Here is a 24,946-nt window from a genome sequence, read left to right as displayed (position 1 = left end):
CTACAACCCTCCAAGTTTTGGCTTAAATGTTCTACTCTATAAGGACTCAAGAAAACTGGTATTAATGAAAGCACGGCCCAGCACGAGGCCACATTCTTCATAAGTGAACCAATTTATGTCTTGGTCTTTCCATTCTACTGACTGGTTTTTAGAGGACTACTGATAAAATGAAGTTTTAGCAACCTCATAAACAACAGTTTTAGGAATTAAGTACATTGAACAATGACAAAAGGGGACATGAGAGATGTCTTCAAGTATTCTGCAATTTGGAAGAGATGTTATTTATTCTGTGGGGTAAATAAAAAGAATTATTCCATAGGACAAACAAGTGGGGAATACAGGAAGGAGAATATGGCAAAATACAAAGTGAACTCTGAGCAGTTTTGAACTGAAGGACTCCATTCTAAGATTAAGGGACTCAGGCCAAGGCTAGAGGGCTTGGCCACTTGCAAACCACAGGTGGCTCCAACATCTAGGCTTCCTCGAGCTCTGAGACAAAATGATGGAGGTCACAAATAGTTGACTTATGCTAACAGCTCCAATTACAAAGAAGTCTGTTGGATTTCTAAGTAGATCTGAACTGATAAAAGCAATATTCTTAAATTCTCCAATTTCAACTTTAAATATACTTTGACATAAGCCAATTCTTTTCTTTCAGAAAATGAACTAAAGAACTAAAAAGAACAAATATTCTTGTTTTAGTATAATTTTAAAATTGGTAAAATCACATCTTAAAGGACTAAGTCAAAGAATCTTAATACAAATGTTCCTGAAAATTTTATAAAGTACCCAATATAAAGGTAACAGTTCCAAAAAGAACAGTACATTTTGCAATACTAAACTGAAATTAAAATAGAAACAGTGAGCACCCCCCTGCCAGCCAAGCGGGGAGGTGAGGCCACGAATGCAGGACACCTGTCCCACCTCATGTCCTTCAGGAGACCCACCCGCTCCACAGCAAATCTCTGAGTAATGAAGAAAACCTGAAACTGTTTGGGACCTGCAACAGTCCAAATGGCCGTGGGCACAATTATACAGTTGTGGTGACAGTACATGGAGAGACTGATCCTGTTACAGGCAACGGTTATGAATCTGACCAACCTCAAGGAGTATATGGGGGAGGCAATTATGAAGGCCTTTGATCGTAAGAATCTGGATCTGAATGGGCCATACTTTGCAGTTGTTGTACGCACGACAGAAAATGTAGCCGTATGTATCTGGGGAAACCTTCAGAAATTTCTTCCTCTGGGTGTTCTTTATGAAGTAAAAGTATATGAAGCTGACAATAATATTGTCGTCTATAAAGGAGAATAGCTTTTAGGAGTTAATACTACAGAAAAAGCAATTTCTTTCCATATTTGAAAAAGGTCTTTTAAAAAAACTATTTATTTTAGAGAGCGAGTGTGCACACGAGCAGGGAGCCTCACGTGGGGATCGATCTCAGGACCCTGAGCCGAAACCAAGAGTCAGATGCTTGACCGACTAAGCCACCCAGGTGCCCTTGAAAAAGGTCTGTACCCCTTGAACTATCAAGAAGTCGTTACATAACTGTTATACGTCCACACTGTATTCTGGAGTGCCTCATGGATTGAAATCATTGTATGTAAGACCTGTTGTGAATTCAAATCTATTTTAAAACCAAACTTGTAAAACATCCTACATATCATTTAGAGAGTTTTTTATCTACAGATTAAAAATCACTCATTTTCAGTAAAATGTTGTGGTGTGGAATTTAAAGGCAAAATAAATCAATTTTTCTCTTTCCGTTCTCTCATTTTTAGTATTCACGTTTTTCTGGGTATAACATGAAAAGCAAAAATGTTTATAAGACTTACAGCATGTGACACTAAAAAAACATATATATATATATATATATATATATGATCACACAGTCTGGAGACACAGACAACATCCACTTCTTCCTTAACTACACCTCGAGTATTCTAAGGGCGCAGGTTCATCCAGTGAGAAATGAGACACACAAACCGCGCAGGCAGTGACTGACGGTAATACCGCTCAGCGCACACTCTTCCATGCACTTCTGCACAGCTTGTTGAACTATGATCTGCAGTGAGGACAGCACAATCATTGAACATTTGCCGGAGTATCAGTAAACTATTATATTTGTCTATGTTTCCAGACCTTCATGGACACCTATACAATTTTAACTCAGAAAACTTAATAATCATATATATCAAATCCTATGACGATAATCAACATGAGAAGGATGTATTATACTGTAAAGTGTCTCTTACATACAGGTTTTCCTAATTGATCCCATTTTGTTCTGATCGTTCAACTTACCTGCCTCAGTTGAACTATAAAAAAATAAAATAGAACAGTGAGATTCCCTAAGTAGTTCTTCTTTCAAGGATGTTCATGTTGAATAAGGACAGACACACACCCATGGCTAGCTTAAACACTGCCAGCTATTATAATGACATCTTTAACAAATTATCACACTATCTCTCTGTGGAAAATAGAGTACTAGCTTTTCATTTAAATTGGAATTTGAGGAGCAATTTTAGAATCTGGACAGCCTAATATTAATCCAATTTGTCTTTAGATAAAACACTTTTTGTGTCACTTAGTAACATTTTTTGAAGTAAAACTATCAAACAGGACAACACAGAGAAGAATGAGGAAATCTACCTCGGAGGTTGAATTAACAGAAACACTTAGATCTTTTAATGGCAGGAAAGCACAGGTGAATTAATCAGATGGTAAAAGGAAGAAAAAAGTGAAAAGAAGTGTGGAGTCTAGCAAAGTGGGGAGTCCTCATCTAACAACATGCACCTACAAACCATGAAAAAGAAACTCATCTATACAATCAGAGAAGCAGCCAATAAAGGATCTGAAAGTGGCTGCATAGATACAACGGAAGAACTGAGGATGTGGGAGTAAGATGGTTTGTGTCAACTAAATCCTCATTTAGCAGCATAATTCAATGTCCAAAATGGATAAAAATACACCTGCGTATTAGCAGGAAAAATGGAGGTAAGCACCAGAGGCCAGTAACGGCAACAATTCATAATTAATTCCACTGGGGAACAGGTCTGGGGAAGGAGAGGGTCTTACTCCTTTTCAATTATAAAGCCTTCTGTACTCCTTGACTTTTTTTTTTTTTTTACAACTACGTGTAATTATTTTCATCAAAAATTTAAAGGTATTTAAAACAGGGATGCTTAAAACACAGCTCACAAGATTACCCAGCACAGGCTGTCAGCTGTAGGCTGTGCCTCGGAAGAGCACCACACAAGGGTTTCACGGGTTATGTCACAGAATCCTCATTAAGCCCATGGAGAAGGGGAGTCTATCCAGGGTCTGGACTCAGGTCTGCCTGGCTGGCACCAGATTTTGTACATTCCCCCAGGTAAGGAGCCTTTGGAAAATCTCTGCAACTCCAAAATCAGATGCATATCCAGATCACATATCAAAACCAAGCCACAACTTTTCAAGCGAACCAGGCAAAACATCACACGGAATGCAGAACTGAACGCCACTGCAGTAAACTTACCCCAAGAAGCAAAACGAAAGATTACTACAAAGGCCTAAATGATGTAAAACTACATATACCACTAAAACGTACTCAAAACAATATTCAAAGAAACTGACTTACTCTCAAACAGTACTTCGGATCTTCATGTTAAAAGAATCTGAGAAATCTTATCTGAAGCCGTTAACCAGATACTCAGATCCTCGGTTTTACTTTTCCTTTCAGTAAACTAGTTTAGAACACTCTGCAAATCGTGTCAGTGCATTAGGCTAACTAAAAATGAAACAAAGGCGAAATAGGTTGGATAATTTTGCAACCTGAAAGCAGCTGTAAGTATAAAAAATGACTTGGAAACACCACAGAATTGAACAAAATGAAATAAAGAAAAATTCTCTGTGGATTTTGTTCAAATTATCTTCCTCATGCACTCTCCATGCACATTTCTCAGTTGGTAATCACACTTTTCTTTTGTTCTGCTAACTGGATGCTTTTGTTTTTGCCAATCCTAAATTCCACGAAATATATTGTTTGGGACAGGAAAAGCTATCTTCATCAGGATAAACAAGACTTTTTAAAAACCCAAGACCAACTTCCAGTAGGCCTAAGGGACGGTTCAATTTTGCTTTATCTATCTTGCCCTCATGTTCACAAGTCCCTAAACAAAGGACTGGGGTGAAGATTCAAGGAGATAATAAAAAGGAAAGTGCCAGCTGCTAACAGCGATTCAACCAAGATCACCTGGAAATCACGCCAACATAGGAGAGGTTTATATACCCCGACCTCCTGTGCTGAAAGCTCAGCACTAGAATTCTTCCAGTCCAGCTCTCTAAAGGCCAACAATGTTTTCATAAATTGACAGAGGGCAGGCAGTGGGTGAAGCGAGTTCCACAGGCTGGAGGGGTGTAGTCTGCACAAGGACTGCAGAGCACCAGTCTGGGGTGACTGCGAATAGACCTATTCAGCTCATCTCCACAAACACCACCAGTTACCAGTCACTTCACCTAATAAGCAGGAAGTACTTGTAAGAAGTCTGTTCAGGGACTCCTGACTAAAAATACACCACTGACCAAGGACTCCACTTCCTGCTCGTGGGCTCCCTCCAACCTTTGTGTCTTAGAGCCCAAGACAGGGGTTGGCGAGTAGGGACCTCTGCTCAGTAAGCACCAACCACAGCAACACGTGAAAGCATTTAAACTGTTCTCTGGTGTTGGCAGGATGGCTAAACCTTCTCACATTTAACTTTTAATATCTGTATTTCAAAAAGGAGAAAATTGCAAGTATAATTACAGGCACAAGTCAAGCCAGTATTGTTGAATGCCTTGGTTCCTATTGGGATCTTCACTCTGTAATTATATTACTGAGCAGGCAGGTGGGCGGATCATTTAAAAGAACCCAAATAACCAAACCCTCTAAGTTTACTGTGCTTCAATAAAACCCGAAAAGATGGATTCTGAAGTCGTTATTGGAAAGAGCACACAATCCAGTAGCTAGGGCTTCGGAAAGCATCCCCCGACGGTCATCCACGGCTGCCCGGATTCCGGGCACGCGAGGGACCTTCCACCCGCCTCCCCAGACAGCGCACGGGAAATCAAACTTCCAGGCGTCCTCGCCCAAACGTGGTTTTGCAAGTCAGAGTGCTGGCATTCTCCGTCTGATTTTCTTAAAGCGCGCAAAACGCCGCCACACAAAACCCAGAACCAAGGCCCTAAACTTACTGCCAGGTCTACGCTTTCCCCGAAGAGGGCTCGGTTCTGCGAACAGCTGCCAGGGAAGCCCAAGCGCGGGCGTCGAACGTGCCTTCCACCCACCCCACCTGGGGCCTCGGGCACCCGACCGACGGTCCCGCGGGGCGGGCGGCACGGCGGCCCGCACAGCGCGCGATGAGCGCGCGCCTGCGGTCGTGGGCCCGCCTCCGCCCGAGGTTTAAGGCCGCTTTTAGATTCCGAAGCCCGGGGCACCCATGGGCCGCTACCCGTCCGAGTAACCTTGGCCAAACACGCCTCCCCACGCGCTGAAGGCTCGGACCAGGGCGACGCTCTTCCGCGAAGCCCCCAGACCCCAGGCCTGGATCCCAGGCGGAGGAAGCGGCCCTGGGGCGGAACGCGGGGTCATGACCTTCACCGGGACACAGCCCGGCGGGCTTCTGAAAACCTCCGGCTGGCCGCTGGGTCGGCCCCACCCCTCGGGCGACCTCCTCCCCGCAACGGCCCGCAGACCTTCCCCAGCCCGTCCCGGGGCCGGGGGGAATCGGCGTCCGCTTCGCCCCGCGGGGACCGTCCTGCCCCCACCTACGCCCCCGCGCCCTGCCCACCCCCGGCACCGACTCACCGCCCTGGTCAGTGCCAGGCGCCGAGCGCCCAACAGCCGAGACACCGCCCGAACCCCCGACATCTCCGTCCTCCAGATGGCTGTCCCACCAGCCCCCGCGCCAGACTGCGCCTGCGCATCTAGCCGCGCCCGGCCAGGACGATGGGACACTGCGCCTGTGCACCACGCCACGACCCCGGGGGGGGGGGGGGGGGGGGCATTGCGCCTGCGCACAGGACCCGCGGACAGTGGCTCTGAGGGGATTCCGGGCCCCGCGCTCCCGGCCGGGGGGTAAGGGGCGGGTCGGACAGTGTTCGGTGCCGGGCCAGGGCTTGGGCTGTGGCCAGGGCCTGGGCTGTGTTCGGGAGGGGCCGGGGGTAGGTCTGGGGGCTAGGGGTAGATCGGGGGCTTAGGGAGAAGTCGGGGGGAAAGGGTGTGGGTTCGGGGTCGGAAAGGCCGGGGGTGGGTCGGGGGCCGGAGTAGGTCAGGGCGCCCAGCCATGTTCGGGGGTTCCGGGAGTGGGTCGGGGATCGAGAGGGCTGGGGGATGGGTCTGGGATAGGTCAGGGCGTCCGCCCGGGTCCCGGGGTGACAGGGCGGGCGCCTGGGTGACACTGGGAGCGCCAGCGGTGGAGACGGGCAGTGACCCGGTGAGGGTCTGTTTCAGCTTCCCAGGCTTAAGTGTCTTCACTGACTCGCTTGATTTCGCCTCTGGTCCACGAAGTGTTTTTCTTTTACGTGTGTTTTTATGTAAGGTACTTGAAGTCTTTTGTGGGACCAATGGCCTGGGCAATAAGCTGTGTTCGCTTTCCGTGTTTAGTTTTGTATCATTAGGGTCTTTCTCATGCACAGTTGTGTGCGATATAATTTTGAATTATTTTAGTGAGTTTACAATGATCGATCCACTTCTATTTTATTAACATTTATTTTTAGAAAAGATTTTATTTATTTGACAGCGCACAAGCAGGGGGAGCAGCAGGCAGAGGGAGAGGGAGAAACAGGCTCCCCGCTGAGCAAGGAGCCTGATACCCGAGGACCTGAGCCTAAGGCAGACGCTTAAGCCAACTGAACCCCACCCAGGCGCCCATATTTTATTGACATTTAGCTTGTTTCCAAATCTTTGCTAGGCGATAAAGATCATAATTTTGTATAACGCTTTGTCTTACTTAGCATTAGTTTGCTTTGCTTAGAATTGCATGTTTCCTCAGGCCCTATGCCCCTTAAGTGGACTTACTGTCTTGGAGGAAATGAAAACCATTCTTCACAGACCTACTTGAGACTCTCGCAGTTTCGTACTTTCAGATAACTAATTTTTTATTGTGTAGTTACCACAAACTCCTTAACATAATATTTTTGGCATTTCTTTATTGCCAATTAGAATTTAATATTTTTAAGTGTTAAGTGTTTGTTGAAAACCCTATTAAAATTTTCAAAATTGAATTGGATTCCTTTTTGGTTATGTAAGGCTTGGTTGTTTCTTTTCTAATCAGTGTGTATTATTTGTGGCCGTCACACAGAAATAAGCTGAAAGTCTTATTGCTCTATTTTGTGAAAATGCCGACATAGTGTAGGTACTTAGTAAATTGGTAAATTCATGTTCACATTAGACCCCAGCCTAGTTAGTGAGATACAGCATGAGCTCTAAGCAGAAACATCCGTAATTATGGTGTCCATGCCACCAAAGTCAGGAGGCATGAGAGCCTTCCTAGCACTGTCCCCATCTCTGTGACACCCCGCCCCCGCCTTGCCTGGGCCTCTGCATGTCCTCTCCGTGTTGTTCGCCATTTCCTGAAGCAGCCAGTGCTTTCACACCTTCCTATTTACATATCTTTGTATGCAGCTGTGAAGCTTGTTTATGTTAGAGGTCCTACCTTACTTTACTTGTATTTCACTTATTTGAGACCTGTTTCTCTCCCCCACTATATCATGAGCGGCCATTGTCTGAGGCCTTTTTTTTTTCTTCTTTTAATTCTGTAAGGCTCAGTGCTATGCAGCTCATAGGTAGAACTGAGCCAAGTAGATCATACAATTGTGACAGATGTATTTTGTTCCTTTTATATGGTTAATGGTTTTCTTATTTACTTCAAGGTACATCTCCATGAATAACTTAAATGACCCCCCAAATTGGAATATCCGGCCTAATTCCAGGGCAGATGGGGGTGATGGAAGCAGATGGAATTATGCCCTGTTGGTTCCAATGCTGGGATTGGCTGCTTTTCGTAAGTCATGGTTTTCCTAACATTTGCATTTGGGAGGCTGAAAGTGTGGACCGCAAAGACCTTGGGCTTTGGACCCTGACAAATGCAAGCGTACCCTAGTGTTATCCCATACAGTGAGTACTAGGCAAATTCCTTAACCCCCTGAGCTGCAGTTTCCCTGTCCATTGAAGCATTGTGAGGGCTAAATAAAACAAGATACTTTGTGTGGAGTGGGTTTAAGTAACGAACTGTTAGCTCCATTCCAGACTTCACTGCTCTGAAGGGGGCTCTCTTGGTTCAGTTGCCCTCATCAGGACTGACAGGGAAGAATAAAATAGGCGCAAGAGAAAACCAGTTTGGTCATCTGTTCAGTGTTTAGGGAATCAGTCTTAAAACCTCTGCTCAGACTGGCCAGCTTCTCTCTAGTTTGGATTGACTTTGGGGAAATTACCAGTTACTAGTCAGTTATAATTATTCCAGTCCTTGGCTTTTATTTTCCACTACGTGATTATTTTCTGATGTTCAGGAATTAGTTTTATATTTTGTCATATCCCACAGTTTTGGGTTGGCACTTAAGAATATGAGAAACTGAATGATTGAATGGAGGAAAAGCACAAGCTGCCCTCTATTTGCAGTGATACTTTTTTTTATGTGCTTGGATTTCTCAGGTTGGCAGGGTTACCTTAGAGGAAGTGAAGGCTGAGGAGAGAGCACTTATCAACTGTTCATTTATCTGCCTTTATTGGTGACTGCCAGGAGGCTAGTTTACACCCATATTTGGCAATATAATTTCTATCTGTTTATTTATTTATTTATTTATTTGAGAGAGAGGGGGCGCATGTGGGGAGGGGCAGAGGGAAAGGGAGAATCTCAAGCAGACCCTGCACTGAGTGCAGAGCCAGATACAGGGTTCGATCTCACAACCCTAAGACCATGACCCGAGAGCCAAAGTCAAGAGCCACCCAGATACCCCTTGGCAATATAATTTCTGAACTACGTAGTAAAACATTCTTGGAGAATCTTTATAAGAAAGCAAAGGTAAAAGTTTTCTGTGATCATGTGACCAATAAGAAAATGCAGAATACTCATTGACGCTTCTCAGGGACAGAAAGCAACGTTTCAAAAGTCCAAGGAGGCAAGAACCTCAAAAGTAAAGGTTATGAAAGGCTGTAAAAAGTTAGAGTCTGGAAAACAAATGGAACGTGAGAGTCGCCCCAGGGCCTGTCCCAGCTTCAGAATTAGTCACTGTTAGTCAGTGTCATGGTAAGCCTTCCAATTCCCTCACCAAGTTCATCACCCTAGCCATAGGCAACAGGTTCCGAGGGTTAGGAGAGCTTTGCAAGATGGCAGGCTGCTGAGCTTCCGAGGGGCAACACCCTCAGGGCAGGGTTTGGATCTGCCCCGTCTCTGACCTAGAAGCGGGCGCTGTGCAGATGGCTGAATCGTAGAAGCTGCCTGATCTCATCGGCCTCCGTGGGAGTCCATGTTTAGTTTTTAAGAAAGTGCCAGGACATCTTCCCAGGGGTGGTGCCATGTTGCACCGCCATCAGCAGCGTGCAAGTGACCGTGTTCTTGGCATTTGCACCAGCATTTGGTGAGGTTGCTGTTGTTTTTAGTTTACACCCATTGCGGTTTCAGTTTGCATTTCCCTAATAGCTAATAATGTTGAGCATCTTTTCACATTCTTATTTGCCATCGGTATAGCCTCTCCCACAACGTGTCTGTTCCTGTCTTTTGGCCATTTTCTAATTTATTGTGTGTTCGTGTTGAGCTTTGAGAGTTTTTTACTATATTCTAGATTCTAATATTTTGTTGGCCATCTAGTTTGCCAGTATCTTCTTCCACTCTGTAACTTGTTCTTTTATTCTCTTAATGGAGGCTTTCACAGAGCAAAGATTTTAATTTTGATGGAGTCCAGTCTTTTGATTTTTTCTTTCATGGGTCACGCTTCTCCTCCCGAGAGCTCTTTGCCTAGCCCTAGATCCTGAAGATTCTGTCCCACATTGTTTCTTGGAAGTTAGTTTTACATTTTACACGTATGTCCATGATCCATTTTGAGTTAACTTTTCTTTTTTTTAGTGTAACATATGAGACTTGGGTTTTCTTTCTTCCTTTCCAATCTGTTTGTCTCTTATTTCCTTTTCTTGCTTTCTTGCACTGGCTCACACTTCCGGGCCTCCATCGAGAAGTTCCCATCTTACGGGAGGAGTATTCAGTCTTCACCATTAAGGGCGCTGTTAGCTAGGGGTTTTCATAGCTGTTCTTGATGGAGCCAAGGAAGCTCCCCTCAGTTTTTCTTTTCTTTTTGAGTTCTTATCATCAGTGGGTGTTGAATTTTGTCAGTTGTTTTTCTGTACCAGTTGATGGGATCAGGTGATTTTTCTTCTTTAGACTATTGGTATGTTGGGTTACATTGATTACACTGATTGATTTTTGAATATTGAACCAGTCTTACATTTTTGGAATAATCTCCACTTTGGGGGTGCACCTGGGTGGCTCAGTCAATTAAGTGTCTGACTCTTGGTTTCGACTCTCCTGGGTCATGGGATCCAGCCCCGTGGCAGGCTCTGCCTTGTGCTCAGCAGGGAGTCTGCTTGAAGATTCTCTCCCTCTGCCGCCCCGCCCACTGGCACACACTTGCTCTCATTCTCTTTCTCAAATAAATAATAAATCTTTAAAAATAAATCTCCACTTGGTCATGCCATATAATCCTTTTTACATATTGTAGAATTGTATTTGCCAGTGTTTTGTTCAGGGTTTTATGTCTGTGTTCGTATGGGGTTTAGTATTTCAGCCCTTTGACAGGGTTCTCTCTTCTCTGCACCTACACCAGCATCATGCCTTCTATGTCAGTTATTGTCAGAACGCTCATTCGCTTGTTTTTATACTGCGCATTTCTGTGCTCAGACTTTGTGGTATCATGCCTGCTTTAACCCTGGCATCTCTGTCCTCGCCATATTGGTGTCTACTCATCATCTTTTTAAATTCAGTTTGAGATCTTTCTGATTCTTGGTATGAAGAGTGATTTTCGATTGAAATCTGTGTATTTGGGGCATTATGTTATGAGGCTGACCTTTTATTTGGACGTTCTACAGCTAGCTTCTTGGATAGGGATCTGGCAGGGGACAGGTGGCACTGTTGCCTCACTCCCAGGTGGAGATGGAAGCCCAGGTTCCCCACTCAGCCTCTGGTCCACAGACACCTAGAGGAAGGGTCCCCTCATTACCACTGGGCAGGAGTGGGAGGTGCAACTCCCCCAGGTTTCCACTGATGCTCCCAGGCTGGGAGAGGTAGGAGAGTCTCGTTACTGCTCCCCACTTGGCCACCTCTGACACCACCCCAGGGGAGCAGGAGGGGCTCCCGTCAGCTTTTGCCCGATGGTTGGGATTGGCGCCACAGTGACTCTGTGCTGTTTGGCCAGAGTGGAATAGTTATTGTTGAAGTTCCCTGTCTTGCTAGGCCACCTTCCTAGCCCCTTGGCCAGAGAAAGCAGACTTGTGCTGGGGCTTTTTGAAAGAAAGTCTTCACCATTGGCATTTCAGCTCCAAGTCCAGGAAATCTGAGGCAAAATGAAACCCCACGGGACTCACCACCATAGTGTTCCTTGGGTCCCAAGGTCCCTTGCCAGTCTGCCTGCGGTTCTCCACCTTTAAGAGCCCCCTTGTGTTTGTTGTACTTAGGATGCAGGGTTTCTGACGGTGCTGAGCAGGAAGAATAGGAAAGAGTACTTCTGTTCCATTCCCCCAAAAGCAGGAGCCCCCACTCTCTTCTCTGCCTTCGGAAACTGGGCCTGTGCACAGTTGGGTCTGCCCAGAATCGTAAGGCAGGGCTCTCCAGGGTCAGACCCAGACTTAAGGTTTTCCCATTCTGCTTCCACACTTTTCCTCTGCACACCTCCCTGGTGATCTCCCCACGTGTGTCGCATCTCTGTCCCACCTCTCCCTGGAGGCCTTCCTGATTCAGTGCCGCCTACCCCAAACCTCCCAGTAGTCGCAGCCTGTGCCACGTAGTCTGATGTGCACTTCTGTGTGTTCTCTGTCGGTCGCCACCTGTTCCCTGTGTCAGCTGTGGTACTTGCGTTAGATCATACCTGGATGACGGCAGGAGTGGCCTCCTCTGCCCCCTGCTGCCCCCCCCCCCCCACCTCTGATCTTCCACTTGTTACCAGGGTCTCTGAGGACTGCTGACTTCCAGGGCATGCTCCCGCTGCTCCCGCGTAGAAGCCCTGCAGCGACTCTGGAAGCCGCCTCCTCGGGACATGTGGTGCCTGCTCCTGTCCCTGTCCATTCTGCCTCGAGCGGCCTTTCCCAGCAGCTGCTCCTCGCTTTTCCAGACTGGTTCCCATTCACCTCTTTTGTGAACCCTCCCCGACTGCACCCCAAACTGAAACAGTCCTGCTTTCCTCCCCTTCTCACAGACCTCTCAGTGCTTATCAAATGCTGCTGTAACTGCTGCTCTGGTGGTCGGTCCCTGCCTGTGGAACTTTAGAGACAGGAGGAGATGAAGATGAGGTGGGCTTCCGAGCTTCCGTTACCAGTAGGACTTGACGCTGTTTTTAGTTGAAGGAATGCGTTTGATGGTGTGCGTATAGACTTGGGCTGGTACCAGCACTTCAGGTAGACATGACTTCCGGGCACTTGCAGATCCGGCCTCAGAGGACGGTTCCCAAGGGACGCGGGGGAGGAAGACCTGAATGGCAAGGACCCCATCTCGAGTGCTGGGGAGGGAAAAGGGGCCTCCCTGGCACTGGATTTCTGCAAGCAGCAGAGGACAGAGGCCCAGCAGCTCCTCAGTCCGTCCCGTGTTTGTGAGAGCCACGTTTCCCTGGTTTGGGAAAAGGAGCCAGGCCATGTCTTGAGGTTGAACGTCTTACGCCCCCTTATTTTTATGTACCCTTGTCAGGATAGAAGCGAGATGACCAGGCAAGTCTGAATGCACTTTGCAGCCACCCGGTTCTGTAGTCACCTGCAGCAACACAGGAAGCATAACGGCATTGACTTTTAAACCTTGCTGGTAGGACGTGGGGGCACTGTGGCCAGTGTAGGCATTGGTGGTGAGTTTGAGAGCCAAAGAAAGCAGTGGTAGATTTTTTCCAGCCATAGAAGGTGAGGAGGCTGGAAGGGGAACAGTCAGCAACCTTGTCACACTTGTCCTTTGGGAACCCTTATCTGATTTTAAGATAAGAATTTTGATTATTATATGGTTTCATACAAAATGTTATCCATACCTTTCAGGGCTTAAGATTTTACTGAAATGCTGTCCTTAGCCGCTTTATACTTCTTCAAAATAAAACTTCAGCTCTGACTTCTCATTAAGTGTGTTTTTCTCCCCCAATTTATTCACGTCAGGTTGGATTTGGTCCAGGGAGTCCCAGAAAGAAATAGAAAAAGAGAGAGAAGCATACCGTCAGAGAACAGCTGCTTTCCAGCGGGACCTCGAGGCCAAGTACCACGCCGTGATCTCTGAAAACCGGCGTGCCGTGGCTCACTTGTCTTTGGAACTTGAAAAGGAACAAAACAGAACGACTAGTTACCGAGAAGCCCTTATCTCTCAGGGGCGCAAGTTGGTTGAAGAAAAGAAACTTCTGGAACAGGAGCGGGCTCAGGTCATGCAAGAAAAGAGACAGTTGCAGCCCTTGAGAAGTGCATATCTGAGCTTCCTGGAAAAGGAAGACGACTGGCAAAGGAGGGCCAGGCTTGTGCTGAAAGAGTTTGAAGATGCCCTCACGGAAAGACAGAACATCTACTGCAGCCTGCTTCTCCCCCGTGGCAGGCGGCTAGAGCTCGAGAAGAGCTTACTGGTCCGAGCAGCCACGGACCCCATTGCCACTGACCTGCAGATGGCGGCTGGCCTGACGGACATATTTAAGCACGACACGTACTGTGGTGACGTCTGGAATACCAACAGGCGCCAGAATGGGAGACTCATGTGGCTGTATCTCAAGTACTGGGAGCTGGCGGTGGAGCTGAAGAGCCGTAAGAGAGTCGAGAAGGCCATCCTAGAGCAGTAGGGCGGGAGCCGAGGCGTCTTCAGCGACGCTGCGGCGTCCGGGCTGTTGCCGTGTGCTCGGTCCTTCTGTCACGTGCGTGCACAGCCACCTTCCAGCTGTCCCGTCTGAGCGGGACACAGGGTCCCTTCCTCAGCCCTCTTCTGCTACTAAGGATGCAGTTTCTTGGGAAGATTGTTCTTAAGCTGTAATATTTTATTAGGCTGAGCAGTATAACCTCGTATCTTTGCTGTAGGGTAAGATTGTTTTTAAGAAAGTCAAATACAGTATCGATCCTCACTGTAAGTAGTTTTCTATCTGTTTTTATCACTCCCTAAATAAATTCTGTGTTCTCCTCAAATTACTTTTCTCTCTCCTAGAATTATAAATAGAAGTTGTCAGATGATAGAACTGCCTAATGAGGGCAGAAAACAATAACATTATCGAGCTTTCCTGCCGGCATGAGCATCTCTCCCACCGAAGGGAGAGGAAGTGTGTCTTGTACCGTTGACCCCTGGTTCGTGTTTGGGGTCTGGCTTCTGTCTGCATTTACCGCGCATGCGTTATCTATTAGCAGTGACCTATAATAAAAAAGACTTGCCATTTAGAAGCAACAGTGCCACCTGTGTGTGTAATTCTTTACTCTTTCTAAAATGTTTTTACATAGATTATCTCCGTTTTACCACAAACTGATCAAAAGTAGGCATGTGCCCATTTTTCACAAAGCTAAGATCAGCCTCTCACATGTCACCCCTGTGATCCCAACATGGGAAGACTATGTAGCAAAATCAGAGAGTGGGGCGCCTGGGTGGCTCTGACTTGGATTCAGGTCATGATCTCAGGGTCCTGGGATCAAGCCCCACGTGGAGCTCTGCTCTCAGCAGAGAGTCTCCTTGTTCCTCTGCCTCTGCCCCTCCCCACGCTCATGCTCACTTGCTCTCTCTCTCTCTCTCTCAAATAAGTAAAATCTTTTTAAAATCAGCAGAGGGAAAGGCACGTGGGGCCAAGTGAGGAGCCTGTGCAGCTCCCAGGGGAGCCATGGGAGTGCTCCCTCCCGACCTTCACCCCCCACCACCACCAGCAAGGGGGTCCTCTCCTAGGGGAGTCATGGGAATGCTCCCTCCCGCCCCCCGCCCCCCCCCCCCAGCAAGGGGTGTGAACTATCCCCAACCTGGGACTCCCAGAGACAGCCCAGGGCTGATGATGGCTGGTCATGTGCGTATCCTCTGCCTGGCACACACCAAGGTTGCAGACTCTCAGAAGGAAAGCCGGTAACCCCTCAAACCGCACAGAATTTAGACATGGTGGGCTGCCCTTACTGGTCAGTGGCAGGGCGATCCTCCCCGAATCCAGCTTCCCTGTGCCGTCCAGGGCCCAGCCTTGCAGCAGGCTTTCGTAAGGCCCACAGCCTCCTTGTGCTGGTGAGGCCGCTGGAACTGCGGTCAGGAGAGGCCGGCTGGGCAGCGCGTCTGCAGCGCTGCGGGTAACTTGATGGAGTTGCTCGGTAGCAAGGGGCCCGCGACAGCTGCTTTGAGGTCTGTCCGCTTCAGAACCCTGTTTCCAGCTGACCGGCCTCCTGTCTGTGGCAGGGAGACAAACTCAGAAGTACTAAGCTGACAGCAAACTTCACATCTAATTGTAGGGGAATGTCATTAGAGCTGGGTTTGGCCCGGGGACCAAATAGCTGAGGCCTTACGGTGCAGTGGATCCGCATGGTTTACACTCACATGTGGTTTTCAATCTTCGGAGCAATTTCAGGGACGAGGGAGTGGCTCAGAGCTGCTGTAAGGTCCCCGTGGGGCTGGGGTCCTCGCCCCAGGCTCTGCTCTTAGCTGCTGTGCTCTGCACAAGACAGTGTCATGCTTTTCTTCTCCAGTGGCGGCTCATGTCACCTTTCTGCTCTACTGTCACCTGTTGACCCAAACAAAAATAACCTACTCGGGTAAATCTGAACTGCAAAGTTTCTCTGGTTATCTGTACCACCTAGAGTGGTGTCCATTCCGTTTCTGTTATTCCACTGACTCTCCAGGTACCCTTGGATAAGCCACCTAATGCTTTCCTCTTGGTTTTGTTTTTAAAAGGAGGGAAGTTCAGGGGGCGCCTGGGTGGCGCAGGGAGTTAAGTGGCCAATTTGGTTTCCGCTCGGGTCATGATCTCGGTTGTGGAATTGAGCCCTGTGTCAGGGATTCTCTCTCCCTCCCCCTCTGCTTCCCCCCCCCTTTCTCTCTCTGTGTCTCTCTCTCTAAAAAATGAATAAGTAAATCTTAAAAAAAAAAAAAATGAGGAAAATTCAGCCAGCCATTCAGTAGGTAAATTTCACGGTGAATTGTTCATCCTCATTCTGTTTTCTGATGTCTAGCGTGCTGTGAGCCTAGCCTTCACTAGCTTGCTAACTATGTTCAGATCACTCAAATTAGTTCAGACACCGCGTTGATACTGCAAAATCAGAAACTTCCTGCAGAAAATTACGATGGGCCGCGTTCGTATTTCACAGCACAGCTGCCTTCTACTGGCAGGTTTAATTGTTAATTTGATGCCATCCATCTTTTTAACTGATTTTGTTAGGTTGGAAATGTGATGACTTCACCTCAAAGGAGGTCTGGACTAAGTGACACTACGCTGGAACATGACTGAACTGAAAGGGTCTAAAATTGAGAAAAAGAGTAGGAGCCAGGAGCTGGTTGATATGTGTGCAGGATTTGTGGGGGCTTGGGAGTCAAACATCATTTGTCCAGGCTGCTTTCCAGAAGGTCTCAGTAACTGAAACCTTGAGCCAGCTAGGCAAGGAGGACGCTCCAGGATAAAAGGGGCCAGGGCTGAGGCAAGGCCTGTCTCTGGAGGGAGCCTGTCCGTGCCGTAGTCAAGGGGAAGGGGCATTTCATGGCCTGTGATTTTAATTGGTTTGGGGACACTGGGTGGAGTTAGGGTGACTTATGCAGGAAGGGCTTTGGGGGGGGGGTTCAACCTCTGCTTTCTAATTGTGCTTACTGTGAAAGTACCTATTTCAGGGTGTTTTACTTTGGAATAAAGTTCAGGGATTGACCCGAATGTTCCAAAAATAAAACAAGAAGCAGGTGGCAATTCTGTAAATTAATCCCGTGCAATTTATTTGTTAGATATGCTTTTCTCCCCGGTGAGAGTTCACAGAGACAGATACAGAGCTCTCATATGTATTTCTTGTGTGTGTGTCTATAATGCATATATGGACTGACAGATGAAGGGTTTGATTTCATGACGACAAAGTCATCCCACAAATATCGCACTGATGATGCGACATATGGCAGGGAAGAGACTTCACCAAAGAACCTGCATGGTTTTGAAAGGGGAAATTATGGGCGCCTGAGTGGCTCAGTCGATTAAGCGTCTGCCTTCGGCTCAGGTCATGATCTCAGGGTTCTGGGATTGAGTCCCTGCTCAGCGGGGAGCCTGCTTCTCCCTCTCCCTCTGCCTGCTGCTCCCCTTGCTTGGGCCCTCTCTCTCTGTCGAATAAATAAAATCTTAAAAAAAATGAAAAGGGAAGTTATGTCTGATTAAACTATGTAACAGAGTATCTCTGTGTGGGATTGTTCAAAACTCTGATTGCTGAACAGTTTACCAAGATCATCTCTGTAAGGAGAGGGAGGAAAAGTCTCCGTCATTACTTCTACGTCTCAGTCTCACTTTGTGAAAGCCAATCTGCGGGAAATACACGGGACTGGTGAAGGCTCCTGTAGTCACTCGGTGTCTTGTGACAGAGCATAGGGAACCCCACCCAGCACAGAGGGCATGCTGAGCCCTGCAGAGAGCGTGTGGACTGTGGAGGCCAGAGGGATGCCCCTGGGCCTCCTGGGGGCAGCCCGAGCCATGCTTGTTGGACCTGCCCTGCCCCGTGTGAGCAAGCTGCTGCCCTCTTCCACCACTGACAGAAACCGCTTCTCCGTTTCTCTCTGCATTAGGGCTCTGGCTGCAAGCAACAGAGAGCGATTCAAGCTTCCTGAGAACATTTTGAGGGGAGTTTATTCAAGGACATGTCATGGAACCTTAGGGCAGGAAGGGAGATTGCAGGCCGGGTCCTTAGAGGGGAACCAGAAATGGCCAACGACGGTCAGGAACCTCAGAGCAGTGGTCTCTGCCTCATATCTGCATATCTGCTTTAATCTTTCTCCTCCTGGGTTTTCTGAGTTTGCATCTTACCTGTTCGATTCCCACGTGTGGCAGTTTGGGAACCCCTGGGTTATACGCTGCTGTGGCATTTGAATGGAGAGGGTGCAGGGAAATCAGGTGTGTGCTTTTGTTAACCTCACAGGAAATCTTGAAAAAAGAAAATGAGGCTTCATGAGCCAACTATTGGCTGCCTCTGTGGCAGCCCTGAAGGAAATCCGTCTCCTGCAGACCCTCTAACAAGTCAGGGTCTTGTCAGGGTGCAGACGGACTGTGGGGAAGCATTGAGTTCTGAGCCCCTCCCACATCCTGCCCCAGCGCCCCAGCCCCCTGCTGCACGCGCTGTGCTGGGTGGGTCTAAGGGCGAGGCGGAGCGCCCGCTGTGTGCACTCACGTGTGTCCCTGAGTATCACGTCCTGGCATGGACGCTGGCTTCTTGTGGGTGGCCTGCGCCGGGTGGGAGCCACAGAAGCTCACGAAGGGGTGGACGGGGGTGTTGAAAGGGTTTGTCACATGAGGACAGACGCTGCGGCACCCCCTGAGATGCTTGAAAGGGGCTCGGCCCATAGCCAGGGCTGACTGTCATAGGGGAGTTGATGGGGTTCGGGACTGGCAGCGGCCGGTGGGCAGAGTCACTGCAGTGGGCATCAAGCCCCAGGTGAAAGCTACGGCACTTCCACCCATGGGGAGCTGCCGCAGTGGCCAGCGACAGGATGGGATCCCGCGGTCTAGCGGGGGACAGCTCATCAGGGGGTTGCTCAAGCCACAAAATGAGAAGGAGAAGGAGAGCACCAGTGGTGGTAAGAGCCACAGGCTCATGTCCCCCACACAGAGCGTCCCCCGAGTCTGTGGGTCTCTCCTAGTCTGGGGCGTAGAACTGGAAAGACCCATCTGGAACAGAAGCAGAGTGGGAGACCCCTGAATCTGTACTCCCTCTTTGCCAGGATGGGCAACGGGAAGCAGGGCAGGCTTCCTGGAGGAAGTGCCATGATGAATCCACCACAAAGGACTTGGTCAGTCCTGGAAGGTGGTTTCCCAGCATCCATCATGGCCTTCACCCTGTCCCCATTCAATTCAGCTGTCTGACCCCTGGGAGGACCAGGTGGATTTGGGCACTGATAGGCCTTTACGCTTCACCCGGTGGAGCCTTGGCACAGCCGCCTTGTGGTACGGTCCCATCCTCTGGACAGTCAGCCCTCTGCCCCTCTCTCTGCCAGGTGGTGGCGTTCTTGTCCTTACAGTTTGCCTTTCGTTGGAACCAGGCCTTCGCAGCATGAAAAGCACGGGGATGAGCCTGGTCCCGGCAGATGCCTGGGACTGACGTCACATGGACGTTGTCAGAGCCTCTGAATCCCAGGCTGTGCCGGTGCAGTGACAACCCACCATGGCTGGAAACAGAGGCCCTCCAGGAAGCCGTTCTGTGTCCTCGGGCTCAGGGTTGGGGCCCAGCGGGTCCACAGGGACAAGCAAATGATGGGTACCAGGGTGGCATGGGTGCTTGGGTGGCTCCACATGCTTCAGAACTGCTCCAAATGTGCCTCCCAAGCATCTTGGCTTTTACAGGTGGGTTATTCCTCAGGCGCCCCAGGGGCAGGGGCTGTCAGGAACATTCCCCACCAGCAGACACCTGCATGCCCACCTCCTGCCCCAGTCACTGCAGCATTCTTGGGCCTTCTCCACCACGGCCGCCTGGCTCAGCCACATACATGCTGGGGTCCTACCCTGCTGGCCACAGACAGAAACAGTTGAAATTACTCAGCTCTTTAGAGATAGATTCAAATCATCGCAAAACTTTGCCCTGTGCCCGCTCTGCTTTCTTTTCAGAGCTCCTTGTAATAGCAAACTCCATGCGCCTGAAATAGGGCTCAGAGACGGCCAGCAGGACAGCAGAGGGTGAGCAGAGAGTAAGAGTAGTGGCCCACAAAGCAGGTCTAAGGGGCACGGAGAGATCGAAGTCACCTCTTCCCTCCTGCCCACTGTTCGGGTGTCCTCCTTTCCTGAAAGACCCAGGAGGAACATTATTGCCTTTCCCAGCAAGTAGACTCCTGAGACAGCTGTCACTCTGGGGGCCTACCCCTTAGGCAGCCCTACTTGGTTGTGGGGAGAAAAGCATGGGACGTACCTGTCAGGGGCAGCATGGGGTTACTTTGATGGGGACTTACCAGGGGGGGAGGGAGCATGTAGGGTGTAGACATACCTGGGGGGGAATATGGGGTTACCTGGATGGGGACTTACCTGGGGAGGGGGTCCCCCGTAATTGCACAGAGGGTGGAGCCTGCTCACATAGTGATTCAAACCCCCATTAAGACCTTGGGGTTCTAGAGTGAGAGGTTGGGCCCATCAAGCCCTCACCTCTATCTTGAAAAAATGCTTCTCTTTCATACTCTTGGATACTTAAATAATTCTGAGCCACGTCTGAAGAAGGCACACTACTGTTTTATTAGTATCTAATCGCCCTAACACTTGGCCCTTTGCAGGAATCAGATCTTGGTAGAAACCAAGTCCAAGTGCTGTGATGAAGCACTTACGTGCCAGGACTCAACCTCACAGAGGAGCTCACCTTGGCCCGAGCGGAGGCTCCTCTGGGGTCAGGGTCCAAAGGGAGGTAGGAAACAGGGGCAGCGATGGGGTTATCACCGGCAGGGACAGAGGCCCTCCAGGAAGCCGTTCTGTGTCCTCGGGCTCAAGCCATTAACAACCAATCCCATGTTCCATGCTGGGGTGGAGTTTGTAAATATGTCAGCACTGCACACAGGCCACACGTGGCACGGGCAGTACTGAGTACTGAGTACTGAGTTCTGTGACGGTTCTCACGTTCTCTCCGCCCCCGCCGGACGTCCGGGCTCCCCCTTCTTGCTCGCGTCCAGCCCATACCGTTCCACTGTTTGCCGCTGACGTGGCCTCAAGTCACCTGTCCTGGAGCCAGGGCTTCCTCTCGTGTGGTGCTTAACTCCTGCCACGTGCGAGTTTCACTAAGAGATGCTGTAACTGGTGGTGGCCGGGGGAGCGGATGCCCAAGCCTGCCGACTCCGAAGTCCAGCTGCCGCACAGCTGAGCGGCAAGGACCGCCTTGCTCTGCTCGAGGGCCTACTCCATTTGCTCCAGTGCTCTGGAAAAGTTTTCTAGAGCAGCTTTGAAAGCTCGCAGCAAGAAAGCTCCAAGTTCATTGCTTGTTTCTTGGATATCTGGGTCGAAACTTCCAAAGAGGGGTGTGCAGACTTGGACGTCGCACCGGCCGGCCCGAAGCAGCACTGCACGGAGATCTTCGGCAATGACCTCATACTTCTGCTGGTCGAATCTGGACATGGCCAGCTCGTCCTGGGGGTAGGCGGTGCCCTCAGGGTAGCAGTCCTTGGGCACTGGGAACTCAACACACCGCAGCTTGGGCAGCTCGCAGAGAGCCACGAAGAGGCGCCTCAGGGCCCGGGCAGACAGCGGGTTCCCCAGGAAGCGGAGCTCACAGAGCTCGTGGCAGGGGCTCAGGGCCAAGACCAGCATGTCCACGTGGCGGTCTTCGATGCCGCACTCCTCCATGGTGAGGACCCTCAGCGTCTGGGCAGCCCGGCTCAGCAGCCTGAAGAAGGTAGAAGGGAACAGGCGGAACAGGCTGTGTCCACTGAGGTCCAGCACCTCCAGGTGTGTGGTGTGGGAGCAGTCTGCCAAGAAGGCCATGTCTGCGTGGTTCAGGGAGCAGTTGGCCAGGTCCAGGGTCCTCAGTGGCGTCCGTAGGGGACTAGGGCAGGGTGGAAAACAGTGCAGGTGAGAGGTGGTCCCAGCGAGGACCTCTGGGAGGAACCAACATGAATTCGACCTCATGGGTCAGCAGACTGCAGCCCGAAGGCCGAATCCACTGTGCCTGGTCTTAGCCAGGCAGTAAATGGTTTTTACATCTTTAAACGGTTAGAACAAACCAAAGGAAGAATGATACTCTGTGGCATGTGGCAATAACACAAAATTCCATTTTTAGCGTCTTAAAAAAAATGTCAATTAGAACTATGGTCACTCATTTGTCTGTGGTCGCTTTGGGGCTGTGGCCGAGGATGGTGAAGAATTAACTTCACCCAGGACAGGTCTGGCCTTTGTCCTCAGCTCCTGAAATGTTACATCTGCTTTGCCGACCACCCACTGTGTCTGCTCGCGTGCTCGCTGTGGCTCTCCAGTGCACATGAACTGGCATGAAACAGTTTTACAGTGGGGAAGGGCCATGGAGGCATCTAGTCCAGTTTTAGTCTTGCCTGGGACCTAGAGACCCTCCCGTGTTCCGCTGTGAGTGGGGTAGATGGCCCGGCATCCGCAAATGCACAGCTGGGGTGAGACCCTGCTGGGACTGGCAGTTCTCAGAGTCAGGAGGGCACCTGCACCCCGGGGCTTGTGAACAATGCACGTGAGATCCGCGGCACCCCCTGCCCTGGGGACGCTGGGGCTGCGTCTGGTGCCACCAGGCTGAGCACGCAGTGCAGGAGCGTAAACACGGCCCAGTTCTCGGCCCCTCCGCCCGCGTCCCCCACACCTGTACTCCCTGTGTGCTGAGAGCCTGGCGTCTACCCACCACGCTGTCCTTTTCCCGGCCCCTCTATCCAGGTCTGTCGTGTGGGCCAAAGAAGCCAGAGTGGCCCTTGTGAATATGGAGGTGATCACGTCATCCTCCTGCTCAGAACCTCCAGGGGCTTTGCTTGCCCAACAAAAGCCAAAGCCCTTCCCTCCTTTCCTCCCTCCCCCCTACTGCCCTGCCTACTGACCCCAACCTTCTCCCTGCTGACCCCGACCCCTCCACATCACCAGTTTGGGCCTTTTCCACCTCTGCCAGGCTGCTGCGGTCTGCAGGCTCAGTGTTCCAGGGCTCTGCTCACAGGTCTCCTCAGGGAGGCAGCCTCCCCTGACCACGCACCCTTCTCCGGACCCCTGGCCCTGCTGGTGTTCCCACCCTTGTGTGGTTCCTCCCCTCACACGGGGGGACCTGCTGCCTGGCTCCAGACCAACACAGTGCACAGAAGCAGTGATAGGCCAGTCTCAAGAGCAGCTTGGGACTGTGGCTTCTACCTGGGTGATCTCTGGTTCTCGGGTCTGCCGCCCTGTCGTGACAACTCCCAGCAGCCAAGGTCAGAGGCTGCCTGCCAACAGCCACACGCTGAACTTGGAAGCTGATTGCCTCACCCTCCCAGCCCACCAAGCCTTCAGAGGAGACCACGGCCCAAGCTGAGCGGGGTTCTTGACGGACCTTGTCACCATACACCCAGTGTTGGGATAATTCGTGACAAGACAGGTGACTAATACAAAATAATGTAGTCACTTCTATGTCATTTGTTTCACTAATTGGGAATTTTCCCATCTGCTCACTGACGGAAAACAACAGTCCTCCTTGAGCTCTCCGTGTTGCCAGGCTATGTGTAACCCCCTGTCTGTGCCCTCCTGCCACGCTGGGCCCTCCTGGAGTAAAGGCAGAGGGAGTCGGAAACCTCGGGGCCTTGTAAGCAGCTAGGCCCCATGTGATGGTCCCTCATGCATCCACGGCCTGGCCTTCCAGAGGGGCCCCTGTCACCAGACCTGCGCTGAGGAGCTGTGAGCAGAGACCCCACTCACCCGGCCCGGCCCTCTGTGCTATCCCCCAACTCACCCGAGCAGTTCCGGAATCTTCCCTGTCAGCGTGGAGAAGGCCACGCTCAGCTCCGTGAGCTGGCTCATCTGGCTGAGCTCCCAGGCGATGGAGGTGAGGAGGGGGTCCTCACCATGAGAGGCTGGGGTGCTGGTGGGGGGCGCATCGAAGGCCCTGGCAGGCAGGGTGAGCGAGGCCAGCTGGGGGAAGCCCACCTGGGCCAGCAGCTGCTGCACGTGGCCAGCATGCAGCCGCACGTTGTGCACCACCTCCAGCCTGCGGAGCTCTCCTGGCCCGGCCAGACACAGCACCTGCAAGAGCTGGCTGGGGCTCAGACTGTCTGCCCGGAAGGACAGGCAGTGCACACGCAGAGGGGCAGGGCCTGCCGGCCCCAGGGCCTGCACCACCACTTCGAAGTTTCCTTCTGTGACAAAGAGATCGGCGAGGACCCGGATGGGGCGCTGGGCCACTAGGGACTCTGCCTGCAGCTGGCAGCACGTCCTGGCCAGCAGCTCGGTGCGGCCCCACCTGCCCAGCGCCCTCCCACAGGGGCACTGCTGCACCTGCACGTCTCGGACGCCTGTGAGGTCAGCCACACGCAGCCGCTGTGGGCCCCCGGCCCGGAGCACGTGGTCTGCAAGGCCCTGCACACAGGCCTCCAGGCAGGCCCTGCAGGTGCGGTCCCGCAGGTCCTCTGGGTGTTCTGAGCACGGTCCGAGCAGCGCACTCAGCCGGAACTCCTCCAGTGGCCAGCGCTCCAACAGGACACGGATCACCTCTGCCTGCTCCAGCAAGTAGCTGGCTTTGAACAGGAGTGGGTACAAGTTGTGGGCCACACCGTCGAGGCTCTGTTGGGCCACCTGGGGGTGAGACACCAGGGTCTCAGCCGAAATGGAGCGTAGCGATCTCATTGTGCCTGCCCGTGGTGGCCCAAAAGCAAGACCGAGCTCTCCCCTTGAGAGTCTCCCAAAGATGTATGCCCTTGTTTATTTTTAGCTGCAGCTGCTGTGAGCAGTTCGCCTTTGGGCAGAAGGTAGTGAGCAGGCCCTCTGGTCATCTGACGGCTATTTTGGTCGTGGGTGCTTGTTTGGCTCTGACAGTGGCCAACCTGTCCTTGTGGGGCTCCGCTGGTGAAAGCAGAGCTGTCTGAGTGCTTGGCTCAGGGGAACTAGGCCCCTGAAAAGTGCCGCTCCTGCCCACAGTAGGGGTGGGCTACACGGCCGTGGC

The 24,946-nt window shown here is 50.7% G+C and overlaps 3 protein-coding genes across 5 annotated transcripts in view; 1 reads left to right on the top strand and 2 right to left on the bottom strand.

Moving 5' to 3' along the window:
• The window catches only part of SDHA (succinate dehydrogenase complex flavoprotein subunit A), a 29,741-nt gene extending 23,764 nt beyond the window's left edge, over positions 1 to 5,977 (bottom strand). Inside the window, exon 1 of one of the 2 annotated variants that reach the window (XM_026506614.4) lies at positions 5,825 to 5,977. In XM_026506614.4, the coding sequence (XP_026362399.1) occupies positions 5,825 to 5,887 (63 nt within the window). In that variant the 5' untranslated portion in view covers positions 5,888 to 5,977. The remainder of the gene's footprint in view (positions 1 to 5,824) is intronic. The other variant, XM_026506615.4, reaches the window with a different exon arrangement.
• Positions 5,978 to 6,008: 31 nt separating this feature from the next.
• CCDC127 (coiled-coil domain containing 127) lies at positions 6,009 to 14,600 on the top strand. 2 transcript variants are annotated; one of them, XM_026506616.4, is made up of 3 exons: positions 6,009 to 6,094; positions 7,891 to 8,021; positions 13,349 to 14,600. In XM_026506616.4, the coding sequence occupies exons 2-3, from the start codon at positions 7,901 to 7,903 to the stop codon at positions 14,008 to 14,010; spliced, it is 783 nt and encodes a 260-aa protein (XP_026362401.1). In that variant the 5' UTR covers positions 6,009 to 6,094; positions 7,891 to 7,900; the 3' UTR covers positions 14,011 to 14,600. The 2 variants fall into 2 exon arrangements, with proteins under 2 accessions (XP_026362401.1, XP_026362403.1); XM_026506618.4 differs by having other exon boundaries at positions 6,039 to 6,180.
• A 5,942-nt stretch (positions 14,601 to 20,542) lies between these two features.
• LRRC14B (leucine rich repeat containing 14B) lies at positions 20,543 to 24,732 on the bottom strand. The gene is made up of 2 exons (XM_026506613.4): positions 23,741 to 24,732; positions 20,543 to 21,859 (listed from the first exon to the last, which is right to left on the bottom strand). The coding sequence occupies exons 1-2, from the start codon at positions 24,628 to 24,630 to the stop codon at positions 21,214 to 21,216; spliced, it is 1,536 nt and encodes a 511-aa protein (XP_026362398.1). The 5' UTR covers positions 24,631 to 24,732; the 3' UTR covers positions 20,543 to 21,213.
• Between the last annotated feature and the right edge of the window lie 214 nt (positions 24,733 to 24,946).

This window comes from Ursus arctos, unplaced genomic scaffold (assembly GCF_023065955.2).
Source record: "Ursus arctos isolate Adak ecotype North America unplaced genomic scaffold, UrsArc2.0 scaffold_15, whole genome shotgun sequence".
In the NCBI taxonomy this organism is placed as follows: domain Eukaryota; kingdom Metazoa; phylum Chordata; class Mammalia; order Carnivora; family Ursidae; genus Ursus; species Ursus arctos.
This window is presented reverse-complemented; position numbering and strand designations above follow the sequence as displayed.

Excerpts from the sequence above, each read along its gene's own strand:
- CCDC127 (XM_026506616.4), top strand. The coding sequence starts at position 7,901 with ATGAATAACTTAAATGACCCCCCAAATTGGAATATCCGGCCTAATTCC. Across the intron at positions 8,022-13,348 it reads GCTGGGATTGGCTGCTTTTC|GTTGGATTTGGTCCAGGGAG; the intron begins GTAAGTCATGGT and ends TATTCACGTCAG.
- LRRC14B (XM_026506613.4), bottom strand. The coding sequence starts at position 24,630 with ATGAGATCGCTACGCTCCATTTCGGCTGAGACCCTGGTGTCTCACCCC. Across the intron at positions 21,860-23,740 it reads AAGATTCCGGAACTGCTCGG|TCCCCTACGGACGCCACTGA; the intron begins GTGAGTTGGGGG and ends ACCCTGCCCTAG.